The 13,029-nt window shown below is 40.9% G+C and overlaps 1 protein-coding gene across 1 annotated transcript in view; it reads right to left on the minus strand.

The window, feature by feature from the left end:
- The window catches only part of C1H3orf20 (chromosome 1 C3orf20 homolog), a 167,367-nt gene that overhangs the window by 139,361 nt on the left and 14,977 nt on the right, over positions 1-13,029 (minus strand). The window contains exon 3 of the mRNA XM_037826889.1: positions 1,813-1,932. Within this exon, the coding sequence (XP_037682817.1) occupies positions 1,813-1,932 (120 nt within the window). The remainder of the gene's footprint in view (positions 1-1,812; positions 1,933-13,029) is intronic.

A 13,029-nucleotide genomic window follows, 5' to 3' on the forward strand; every position in this document is an offset into this window, starting at 1 on the left:
TTGCATGGGTATGGAACAGGCAGTGGAGGTCCCAAACCCAAAATGACTTAAAACTAGAAGGGCTATATGATTCATTGTCCGAACCAGGAGGCTGTTTAGAGTGAAGGCAGGCATCATTAATAATTATGCTGGGACAGTAAGCATAAACTGGGTAAGCTAGGAAGATGGTTACTTTATTATAAGATATTAGGGAAGGCTAATCACTCATGCTAGCACTCATGTGTGAGGATACTTCCTAAAAAAATTAGGTACCTATAATAAATGCAGCATCTTTAAACATATACCCCAGTGGGAATGATGCAACATGTAGGCCATAATGACCAATGGCATCAGTACAGGGAAACAGTCACACAAAAAGACTGACAGACATTTAACTTTTGTTTTGGAACAACCCTACTCAGGGCATAACCCCAAAGGTCATTAGGAAGAAAAAGATCATGAAATCACCGGGTGTCTTGAGGATACCTTACTTGTCTTCAAAGTGTCTGTGTAGATTTAGGACCAGTTTGGGAGGGGATAGGTTAAAACCAGGGGCATATAAAGTGGACCTCCGGGAACAATACTGTGGGTTATTGAATATGAGAGAGAATGCATCATCAGTGGTAAAGGAAGTGGGGGAACGAGAGATGAGCAATTGAATCTACTTCTTGCCTGGGGAAGCTGCAAAAGTCCCCTTCATCGGGGAAGGCACTTTTGGTCTTATGGTCTACTTCTCTATCTCCAGCACTTAGAACAGTGTCAGGCAATTAGTAAGTGTTCAATAAATATTTGTTCAATAACGGAAAGGATCAAGGATAAGCTCGATATGGTGAGGGACAAAATAAAGGAACAACAGTGATAAAAATAAAAGCAGTTTTTTCTATCTGTGAACACCTCTGACCGCCCATGATAACCACCCCCATTTTACCAATAAGGACAGCAAGGCCTGGAGGAAGGCAAGTCACACAGCGAGTCAGGGGCAGGGTCAGGAATAAAATCCAAGCTTCTCAACTTCCAGCCTTACCTCCAGTATCTGTAGGAATCAATTGGACAGTCTTTGAGGCACATCTGCCTTCCAGACATTATGTCTGTCCTCCCACTGCCCCACTGCCAATGCAACATCCTACCCAATTCCACCCCCCCGCCATCCCAGCCCCAGGTCAGCCCTGGAATTCCGTAAGGCCTTGCCCTGCCCCTCTCCAGCTCCAATCTCTGCTCCCTTCTCCCAGCTTCTTGTTGCACAGTTGTTATTATACTGTTTGATCTCATCTGCCATCTGTTCTTTCTCTTAAGCCTTTCCTTTGGTTGGTGTGTCTTCCTTAATAGAATAGGAGTGCCTTCTACACCAGCCTAGTTTTAGACACACAACTGGCATCTTTTAGATTTTGTATCCAAATACTTCTGCCCAAATACTGGTTCTACCACTTGTGGTGTGACCAGGGGCAACACAAATCTCTGTGAGCAGAGCTGGTGAGTTTGGGATACTGTAGCAGATGGAAAATTTGGATTTGATGGGGGTGTTATCCTACTTGAGGGAAACTGCATCACCAGGAATGAAGGGTATGTAAGCATTCAAATGATGAGACTGCCCTGGGAAGTGACAGGGTTGATTCATGAACTATGATGTCAAAGAATATATGTCAACAGATACTGGGCATGCAGCCAGGGCCTCTACATACCCTTCCAATCAGAAAAACAATCAAACCATCCCAGCAACCTACGTAAGGTATAAGGAAATCTTCTATCCACACCCCTACCCCCACCCCGAACCCAGTCCCACTCCTTCCATCAAAGAAGGGTCAAGAGATCTTGCTGGGAATGGGAACTCTGTACCTGTTTTCTTCTTGCCTTCCCTTGTGGTTGAGAGGGAAAAACTCAGACAGCCAGTGGAGGACTGGTAGATAAGCTGATAAGGTGAGTTCACTCCCAGGGCTGAGATGCTCATGGGTGAATCTGGAGGGGAAGAGAGAGGAATTTTTCTTTCAATTTTTACTTTCATTTTTTTCACCAAAAAAAATGTATTATAGAGTTCTTATTCTAGTAGGATGATAGACCAGATATCCTAAAATGTCCTGTTGTTACAAACCAACCAGACCCTGGAAGAAAGACTTTTTTTTTTTTTTTTTAAATAAACTCTGCTTCTTGTGTTTATTCCTTTTACATTCCTTATTTTAAAATTCAGTTTTATTGAGATACATTCACATATCATACAATCATCCATGGTGTACAATCAACTTTTCACAGTACCATCATATAGTTGTGCATTCATCAACCCAATCTATTTTTTTTTGCATTTTTTTATCTTCATTTTATTGAGATATATTCACATACCACGCAGTCATATAAAACAAATCGTACATTCGATTGTTCACAGTACCGTTACATAGTTGTACATTCATCACCTAAATCAATCCCTGACACCTTCATTAGCACACACACAAAAATAACAAGAATAATAATTAGAGTGAAAAAGAGCAATTGAAGTAAAAAAGAACACTGGGTACCTTTGTCTGTTTGTTTCCTTCCCCTATTTTTCTACTCATCCATCCATAAACTAGACAAAGTGGAGTGTGGTCCTTATGGCTTTCCCAATCCCATTGTCACCCCTCATAAGCTACATTTTTATACAACTGTCTTCGAGATTCATGGGTTCTGGGTTGTAGTTTGATAGTTTCAGGTATCCACCACCAGCTACCCCAATTCTTTAGAACCTAAAAAGGGTTGTCTAAAGTGTGCATAAGAGTGCCCACCAGAGTGACCTCTCGGCTCCTTTTGGAATCTCTCTGCTACTGAAGCTTATTTCATTTCCTTTCACATCCCCCTTTTGGTCAAGAAGATGTTCTCCATCCCATGATGCCAGGTCTACATTCCTCCCCGGGAGTCATATTCCACGTTGCCAGGGAGATTCACTCCCCTGGGTGTCTGATCCCAAGTAGGGAGGAGGGCAGTGATTTCACCTTTCAAGTTGGCTTAGCCAGAGAGAGAGGGCCACATCTGAGCAACAAAGGCATTCGGGAGGAGGCTCTTAGGCACAAATATAGGGAGGCCTAGCCTCTCCTTTGCAGCAACCGTCTTCCCAAGGGTAAAACCTATGGTAGAGGGCTCAACCCATCAAACCACCAGTCCCCTATGTCTGTGGTCACGTTAGCAACCATCGAGGTGGGGTAGCCCAATACCCCTGCATTCTCCACAGGCTCCTCAAGAGGGCACTACGTCTTTTTTTCCTTGTTTTTCTTTTTTTTTTTTTAACTTTCCCTTCTTTTTTAAATCAACTGTATGAAAAAATAGTTAAAAAGAAAACAAACATACAATAAAAGAACATTTCAAAGAGACCATAACAAGGGAGTAAGAAAAAGACAACTAACCTAAGATAACTGCTTAACTTCCAACATGTTCCTACTTTACCCCAAGAAAGTTACCTAATATAGCAACATTTCTGTGAACTTGTTCCTACTATACCCATCAGAAATTAACAGACCATAGTCATTCCTGGGCATCCCCAGAACGTTAAATAGCTTATCTGTTCTCCTTGGATTATTGTTCCCCCTTCCTTAATTGCTCTCTATTGCTAGTTCCCCTACATTCTACATTATAAACCATTTGTTTATTTGTTTTACATTTTTCAAAGTTCACATTAGTGGTAGCATATAATATTTCTCTTTTTCTGCCTGGCTTATTTCGCTCAGCATTATGTCTTCAAGGTTCATCCATGTTGTCATATGTTTCACGAGATCGTTCCTTCTTACTGCCGCGTAGTATTCCATCGTGTGTATATACCACATTTTATTTATCCACTCATCTGTTGAAGGACATTTGGGTTGTTTCCATCTCTTGGCAATTGTGAATAATGCTGCTATGAACATTGGCGTGCAGATATCTGTTCGTGTCACTGCTTTCCGATCTTCTGGGTATATACCGAGAAGTGCAATCGCTGGATCGAATGGTAGCTCTATATCTAGTTTTCTAAGGAACTGCCAGACTGACTTCCAGAGTGGCTGAACCATTATACAGTCCCACCAACAATGAATAAGAGTTCCAATTTCTCCACATCCCCTCCAGCATTTGTAGTTTCCTGTTTTTTTAATGGCAGCCATTCTAATCGGTGTTAGATGGTATCTCATTGTGGTCTTAATTTGCATCTCTCTAATAGCTAGTGAAGCTGAACATTTTTTCATGTGTTTCTTGGCCATTTGTATTTCCTCTTCAGAGAACTGTCTTTTCATATCTTTTGCCCATTTTATAATTGGGCTGTCTGTACTACTGTCATTGAGTTGTAGGATTTCTTTATATATGCAAGATATCAGTCTTTTGTCAGATATATGGTTTCCAAAAATTTTTTCCCATTGAGTTGGCTGCCTCTTTACCTTTTTGAGAAATTCCTTTGAGGTGCAGAAACTTCTAAGCTTGAGGAGTTCCCATTTATCTATTTTTTCTTTTGTTGCTTGTGCTTTGGGTGTAAAGTCTAGGAAGTGGCCACCTAATACAAGGTCTTGAAGATGTTTTCCTACATTATCTTCTAGGAGTTTTATGGTATTTTCTTTTATATTGAGATCTTTGGTCCATTTTGAGTTAATTTTTGTGTAAGGTGTGAGGTATGGGTCCTCTTTCATTCTCTTGGATATGGATATCCAACTCTCCCAGCCCCATTTGTTGAAAAGACCATTATGACTCAGTTCAGTGACTTTGGGGGCCTTATCAAAGATCAGTCGGCCATAGATCTCAGGGTCTATCTCTGAATTCTCAATTCGATTCCATTGATCTATATGTGTATCTTTGTGCCAGTACCATGCTGTTTTGGCAACTGTGGCTTTATAATAAGCTTCAAAGTCAGGGAGTGTAAGTCCTCCCACTTCGTTTTTCTTTTTTAGAGTGTCTTTAGCAATTCGAGGCATCTTCCCTTTCCAAATAAATTTGATAACTAGCTTTTCCAAGTCTGCAAAGTAGGTTGATGGAATTTTGATTGGGATTGCATTGAATCTGTAGATGAGTTTGGGTAGAATTGACATCTTAATGGCATTTAGTCTTCCTATCCATGAACATGGAATATTTTTCCATCTTTTAAGGTCCCCTTCTATTTCTTTTAGTAGAGTTATGTAGTTTTCTTTGTATAGGTCTTTTACATCTTTGGTTAAGTTTATTCCTAGGTACTTAATTTTTTTAGTTGCTATTGAAAATGGTATCTTTTTCTTGAGTGTGTCTTCAGTTTGTTCATTTCTAGCATATAGAAACATTACTGACTTATGTGCATTAATCTTGTATCCCGCTACTTTGCTAAATTTGTTTATTAGCTCTAGTAGCTGTATCGTCGATTTCTCAGGGTTTTCTAGATATAAGATCATATCATCTGCAAACAATGACAGTTTTACTTCTTCTTTTCCAATTTGGATGCCTTTTATTTCTTTGTCTTGCCGGATTGCCCTGGCTAGCACTTCCAGCACAATGTTGAATAACAGTGGTGACAGCGGGCATCCTTGTCTTGTTCCTGATCTTAGAGGGAAGGCTGTCAGTCTCTCACCATTGAGTACTATGCTGGCTGTGGGTTTTTCATATATGCTCTTTATCATGTTGAGGAAGTTTCCTTCAACTCCTACCTTTTGAAGTGTTTTTATCAAAAAGGGATGTTGGATTTTGTCAAATGCTTTTTCAGCATCTATTGAGATGATCAATTGATTTTTCCCTTTTGACTTGTTAATGTGTTGTAATACATTGATTGCTTTTCTTATGTTGAACCATCCTTGCATGCCTGGAATGAACCCCACTTGGTCATGGTGTATGATTTTTTTATGTGTCTTTGGATTCGGTTTGCAAGTATTTTGTTGAGGATTTTTGCATCAATATTCATTAGGGAGATTGGACGGCAGTTTTCCTTTTTTGTAGCATCTTTGCCTGGTTTTGGTATTAGATTGATGTTAGCTTCATAAAATGAGTTAGGTAGTGTTCCATTTTCTTCAATGTTTTGAAAGAGTTTGAGTAAGATTGGTGTCAGTTCTTTCTGGAACGTTTGGTAGAATTCCCCTGTGAAGCCATCTGGCCCTGGGCATTTATTTGTGGGAAGATTTTTGATGACAGATTGGATCTCTTTGCTTGTGATGGGTTGGTTGAGGTCTTCTATTTCTTCTCTGGTCAGTCTAGGTTGTTCATATGTTTCCAGGAAATTGTCCATTTCTTCTACATTATCCAGTTTGTTGCCATACAGTTGTTCATAATATCCTCTTATAATTTTTTTAATTTCTTCAGGATCTGCAGTTATGTCACCTTTTTCATTCATTATTTTGTTTATATGGGTCTTCTCTCTTTTTGATTTTGTCAGTCTAGCTAGGGGCTTGTCAATCTTGTTGATCTTCTCAAAGAACCAACTTTTGGTGATATTTATCCTCTCTATTGTTTTTTTGTTCTCTATGTCATTTATTTCTGCTTTAATCCTTGTTATTCCTTTTCTTCTACTTGGTTTAGGATTGGTTAGCTGTTCATTTTCTAGCTTCTTCAGTTGATCCATTAGTTCTTTGATTTTGGCTCTTTCTTCCTTTTTAATATATGCGTTTAGTGCTATAAATTTCCCCCTTAGCACTGCTTTTGCTGCATCCCATAGGTTTTGGTATGTTGTGTTCTCATTTTCATTCGTCTCTATATATTTAGCAATTTCTCTTGCTATTTCTTCTTTAACCCACTGATTGTTTAGGAGTGTGTTGTTTAACCCCCAGGTATTTGTGAATTTTCTAAGTCTCTGATGGTTATTGACTTCTAATTGTATTCCATTGTGGTCAGAGAATGTGCTTTGAATAATTTCAATCTTTTTAAATTTATTGAGGCTTGTTTTATGTCCCAGCATATGATCTATTCTGGAGAAAGTTCCATGAGCACTAGAAAAGTATGTGTATCCTGGTGATTTGGGATGTAATGTCCTGTATATGTCTGTTAAATCTAATTCATTTATCAGATTGTTTAGGTTTTCAGTTTCCTTATTGGTCTTCTGTCTGGTTGATCTATCTATAGGAGAGAGTGATGTGTTGAAGTCTCCCACAATTATTGTGGAAACATCAATTGCTTCCTTTAGTTTTGCCAGTGTTTCTCTCATGTATTTTGTGGTACCTTGATTGGGTGCATAGACATTTACGATTGTTATTTCTTCTTGTTGAATTGCCCCTTTTATTAGTATGTAGTGGCCTTCTTTGTCTCTCAAAATATCCCTGCATTTAAAGTCTATTTTATCTGAAATTAATATTGCTACACCTGCTTTCTTTTGGCTGTAGCTTGCATGAAATATTTTTTTCCATCCTTTCACTTTCAGTTTCTTTGTGTCCCTGTGTTTAAGATGAGTCTCTTGTATGCAACATATTGATGGTTCATTTTTTTTGATCCATTCTGTGAATCTATATCTTTTAATTGGGGAGTTTAATCCATTTACATTCAACATTATAACCGTGAAGGCATTTCTTGAATCAGCCATCTTATGCTTTGGTTTATGTTTGTCATATTTTTCCCCTCTCTCTATAAATATCCTTTATTGTACCCATACCGAATCTTTTTAGTACTGAACCTTTCTCCAAGTCTCTCTGTCCTGTCTTTGTTTCTCTGTCTGTAGGGCTCCCTTGAGTATCTCCAGTAGGGCAGGTCTCTTGTTAGCAAATTCTCTCAGCATTTGTTTGTCTGTGAAAAATTTAAGCTCTCCCTCAAATTTGAAGGAGAGCTTTGCTGGATAAAGTATTCTTGGCTGGAAATTTTTCTCACTCAGAATTTTAAATATATCGTGCCACTGCCTTCTTGCCTCCATGGTGGCTGCTGAGTAGTCACTACTTAGTCTTATGCTGTTTCCTTTGTATGTGGTGAATTGCTTTTCTCTTGCTGCTTTCAGAACTTGCTCCTTCTCTTCTGTGTTTGACAGTGTGATCAGAATATGTCTCGGAGTGGGTTTATTTGGATTTATTCTATTTGGAGTTCGCTGGGCATTTTTGATTTGTGTATTTATGTTGTTTAGAAGATTTGGGAAGTTTTCCCCAACAATTTCTTTGAATACTCTTCCTAGACCTTTACCCTTTTCTTCCCCTTCTGGAACACCAATGAGTCTTATATTCGGACGTTTCATATTATCTATCATATCCCTGAGGTCCATTTCGATTTTTTCAATTTTTTTCCCCATTCTTTCTTTTATGCTTTCATTTTCCATTCTGTCATCTTCCAGGTCACTGATTCATTGTTCAACTTCCTCTAGTCTTGTACTATGAGTGTCCAGAATCTTTTTAATTTGGTCAACAGTTTCTTTAATTTCCATAAGATCATCCATTTTTTTATTTAGTCTTGCAATGTCTTCTTTATGCTCTTCTAGGGTCTTCTTGATCTCCTTTGTATCCCGTACTATGGTCTCATTGTTCATCTTTAGTTCTTTCAGTAGCTGCTCTAGGTGCTGTGTCTCTTCGGATCTTTTGATTTGGGTGCTTGGGCTTGGGTTATCCATATTGTCTGGTTTTTTCATATGCTTTATAATTTTCTGTTGTTTTTGGCCTCTTGGCATTTGCTGAACTTGATAGGGTTCTTTTAGGATTTGTAGACAAACGGAAGTCCTTATCTCTAATTTATCAGATCTACAGCTTCATGGAGTACACTTTCTCTAACTAACCAGCAGGTGGCGTCCACGAGCCACCTGTTCTCCACAAGCCAGATCTCCCCTGCTTAGCCTTTTTGGTGAGTGGGGGAGTGAGTCTTGTGGGGTCCAATTGGTGTACCAAGCTTGCGTGTGTAGTTGGTGTCGCCTGCCCTGTATATGGGGCGTGTTTCTCGGCAGTCAGGAAGGGGGTGTGGCTCTAACAATCAAATCTCCCTGGTGATCCTAGAGTTTTAAAGCTGCTGCAATAGTCTAATCCTTCAGTTCAGTCCTGCCACAGTTTGTCTCTGCCACTGACCCACAAGTCCTTGGTATTGGCGTATGGCTCCTGAGACTTGCAAGTGGGCCCCTCTCCCAGGCTGTGCACCCCGGGTCCTCTGTTGAGGGATGACTGTGCTATGTCACAGGTGAGTGCCATCCCCCCAGGGCAGTTCTGGGCTGCTGGGCTGTGAAGGGAGGCTCCCAGTCTGCTGAAATGATGGCTGAATGGGGCTTTGTTAATTCACACTGCTCCACCTTCCCAAATCTGGGACAATCAGCTGAGGTTGCAGGGAAGGCTAATGTCCACGCCCAGTTTTGTGGTGTGTGCCTGTTATTTGAAGCGCTTCCGTCACACTGGGTTGTCTGGGGCAGCTCTGGGCTATGGGGCTGGCGATGGGCAGGAGTGTTTCCTGTCCACCAGGATGGTGTCTGTGAGCGGACACCCCCCTTTTCTTGGGAAGTTGTGGTGTTTAGTGAATTTTCTCAGCCACTGGATTATTGCCTTTTGTCTCAGAGCTCTCTTAGTTCTGCTCTTGTCTTGACCTGCCCAAATTGCAAGTCTTTGAAGCTTTCTGTATTGGGCTTCTTAGAGTAATTGTTTTAGAAAAAGAAAAAAGGATTAAAAAAAAAAAAAAAGGGCCCTCCTCAGAGATCTAATGGGTTATTGAAATGCTAAGAGACAAAGCAATTAGGGCCATTAAGGAAAGGTCCACAGGGCAGAGAGATCAGCTTTTCTTCGGGATTTGCATATGAGCCTCAGGGCCTGAGCTCTGCCCTTCCCCTTTCTTTGTTCACCAGAACTCCAAAACTCCTCTGCTTTTATTTGGGAGTTTTTCGTGTTGTTTTTTTCTATGCCTGTCTCCTCTCTGCTGGGCTGGCTGCTCTCAGATTCTCTGGTGTCTGGTCTCAGTCTATCTATGGTTGGAGTTTGGATCAGTAGAATGAGTTTCCGATAAGGGCTGCCACTGCAGCTCTCCCTTCTCCTTCCCGGAGCTGACAGCCCCTCCTCCCACGGGACTGAGCCTGGCAGGGAGGGGTGCGGGTCCCCTGGCCACAAAAACTTACAGATTTCGCTGATCTCAGCAGTTCCACGTTTTTATGAGTGTTTTATGAAGTATGCCCAAAGTCAGATTGCTCTGTGGTGTCCAGTCCACGCAGTTCCTGGCTTTCTACCTACTTTCCTGGAGGAGTAACTAAAACATACAGCTCACCAGTCCGCCATTTTGCCCCGCCTCCCCCAATCTATTTTTGAACATTTTCCTTACACCAGAAAGAAACAGAATAAGAATAAAAAATAAAAGTAAAAAAGAACACCCAAATCCCACCTATTTTTCATTTAGATTTTGTCCCCATTTTTCTACTCATCCATCCATACACTAGAATAAAGGGAGTGCGATCCATAAGATTTTCACAATTACACTGTCACCCCTTGTAATCTACACTGCTATACAATCATCTTCAAGACTGAAGGCTACTGGGTTGGAGTTTGATATTTTCAGGTATTTACTTCTAGCTATTCCAGTACATTAAACCCTAAAAAGTGTTATCTATATAGTGTGTAAGAATGTCCACCAGAGTGACCTCTTGACTCCATTTGAAATCTCTCAGCCACTGAAGCTTTAAGAAATAGTCTTTTTAACACACTGGCAGGCTTGGAGTAACCAAGGCACATCATAAAGTTTCCCCTCTACACCCTACCCCACCCATACCCCTCAAGAATGAACTGAGGAGAACCTAAGATGGCGGCTAGGAGAGACATGGCAAAAAAACACCTCCATGAAAAATACTAGATAAAAGCCAGAAAGTGACCCAGAACACCAATTCCAGCGATGCACCAGGTGGACAAGGTCTGCTAGATCCACAGGGACTGTGCACTTGGTGAAACTGGGAGTGTGCATTCTGAAACAAGTAAGCTTGCTGAATATCCGGCAGCCACACTGCAGTGTGGGGAAACCGTGGTTTGGCATTTGGAGGCAGACTAATTCTTTTTTAAAAAACCCAGAAGTGGCTGCAGATATGGCAGTGAGAACTGCATAGTGAAGCGCGGCAGAAATGGGCTGTGTGAATGCCTCAATATCTGGCGTGGAAGATAGCCTTTTGCACACCCGCTGCTAACTGTCTTGGAGTGAGGAAGGCAGAGGTGAGCCAAAAGGGGAAGAAAACCATGCCCCTTGCAGCCAACTTCCCGGCGGGCTGGGCACACTCCTGCCCAGCGCCGGCGCCACAGCCCAGAGCCACACAAAAAAAACCAGCGTGACAGGAACTGTTTCCAGCAACACATGCACATGCCACAATATCAGGTGTGGACAATATCCTTTTGTGCACCCACAGCTAATTTTCCTGGAGCTGGGAAGAGAGAGCTGTGCGAAAAGGGGAAAATTAATATGCCCCATTCAGCCATCCTTACAGCAGGCTGGGAATGCCCCTACATGGCCCGATGGCCCAGAACTTCCCTTGAGGGACAGAGCGCACTTGTGATGTAGCACAACCTTCCATCAGCAGAGGCCCTAGAAGGGCACGGCTTGGAAGAGGGACCCACTTGGAAATCCCGGGGTCCATACGCCAATACCAAGGAGTTGTGGGTCAGCAGCAGAGACAATCTGTGGCAAGACTGAAATGAAGTTTTAGACTCTTGCAACAGCCTTAAATCTCCAGGAACACCCAGGAGGTTTGGTTATTAAAGCTGCCCTCCCTCCCTAACCGCTCAGACACATGCCTCACATTCAGGGCAGACAGCACCAACAACACACTCAAACTTGGTGCACCAATCAGACCCCACAAGAATCAGATGCCCACACGCCACAACGACAAAGTCGGGGAGAACTGACTTGAGGGGAATAGGTGACTTGAGGACACCATCTGCTGGTTAGTTAGAGAAAGTGTATGCCACGAAGCTGTAGATCTGACAAATTAAGAGATTAGTCTTTGAATAATTCTACATATCCAAAAAGAACCCTATCAAGTAAAGCAAATGCCAAGAGGCCAAAAGCAACAGAAAATTTTAAAGCATATGAAAAAAACAGATGACATGGATAATTCAAACCCAAACACCCAAATCAAAAGGTCAGAGGAGACAGTACTTGGAGCAATTAATCAAAGAACTAAAGACAAACAACGAGAGCATGGCACAGGATATAAAGGACATGAAGAAGAACATGGCACAGGATATAAAGGATATGAAGAAGACCCTAGAAGAGCATAAAGAAGAAATTGCAAGAGTAAACAAAAAAAATAGCTGATCTTATGGAAATAAAAGAAACTGTTGACCAAATTAAAAAGATTCTGGATACTCATAGTACAAGACTAGAGGAAGCTGAACAACGAATCAGCAACCTCAAGGACCACAGAATGGAAAATGAAAGAACAAAAGAAAGAATGGGGAAAAAAATAAAAAAAATCAAAATGGATCTCAGGGATATGATAGATAAAATAAAACGTCCAAATATAAGACTCATTGGTGTCCCAGAAGGGGAAGAGAAGGGTAAAGGTCTAGAAAGAGTGTTCAAAGAAATTATTGGGGAAAACTTCCAAAACCTGATGCACAATATAAATACACAAATCAAAAATGCCCAGCGAACTCCAAATAGAATAAATCCAAATAAATCCACTCCAAGACATATTCTGAGCAGACTCTCAAATACTGAAGAGAAGGAGAAAGTACTGAAAGCAGCAAGAGAAAAGCAACTCACCACATACAAAGGTAACAACATAAAACTAAGTAGTGACTACTCAGTGGCCACAATGGATGCGAGAAGGCAGTGGCATGACATATTTAAAATTCTGAGAGAGAAAAATTTTCAACCAAGAATACTTTATCCAGCAAAATTCTCCTTCAAATTTGAGGGAGAGCTTAAATTTTTCACAGACAAACAAATGCTGAGAGATTTTGCTAATAAAAGACCTGCCCTATTTCAGATACTAAAGGGAGCCCTACCGACAGGGAAATAAAGAAAGGAGAGAGAGATATGGAGAAGGGTTCAGTACTAAATAGATTCAATATTGATTCATTAAAGGACAATAAGAGAGAAAGGGAAAAAATATATCTGACAAACATAAACCGAAGGAAGATGGCTGATTCAAGAAATGCCTTCACAGTAATAATGTTGAATGTAAATGGATTAAACTCCCCAATCAAAAGATAAAGATTGGCAGAATGGATCAAAGATATGAACCAACAATATGTTGCATGC

The sequence above is a fragment of the Choloepus didactylus genome, chromosome 1 (genome assembly GCF_015220235.1).
Source record: "Choloepus didactylus isolate mChoDid1 chromosome 1, mChoDid1.pri, whole genome shotgun sequence".
Taxonomy (NCBI): domain Eukaryota; kingdom Metazoa; phylum Chordata; class Mammalia; order Pilosa; family Megalonychidae; genus Choloepus; species Choloepus didactylus.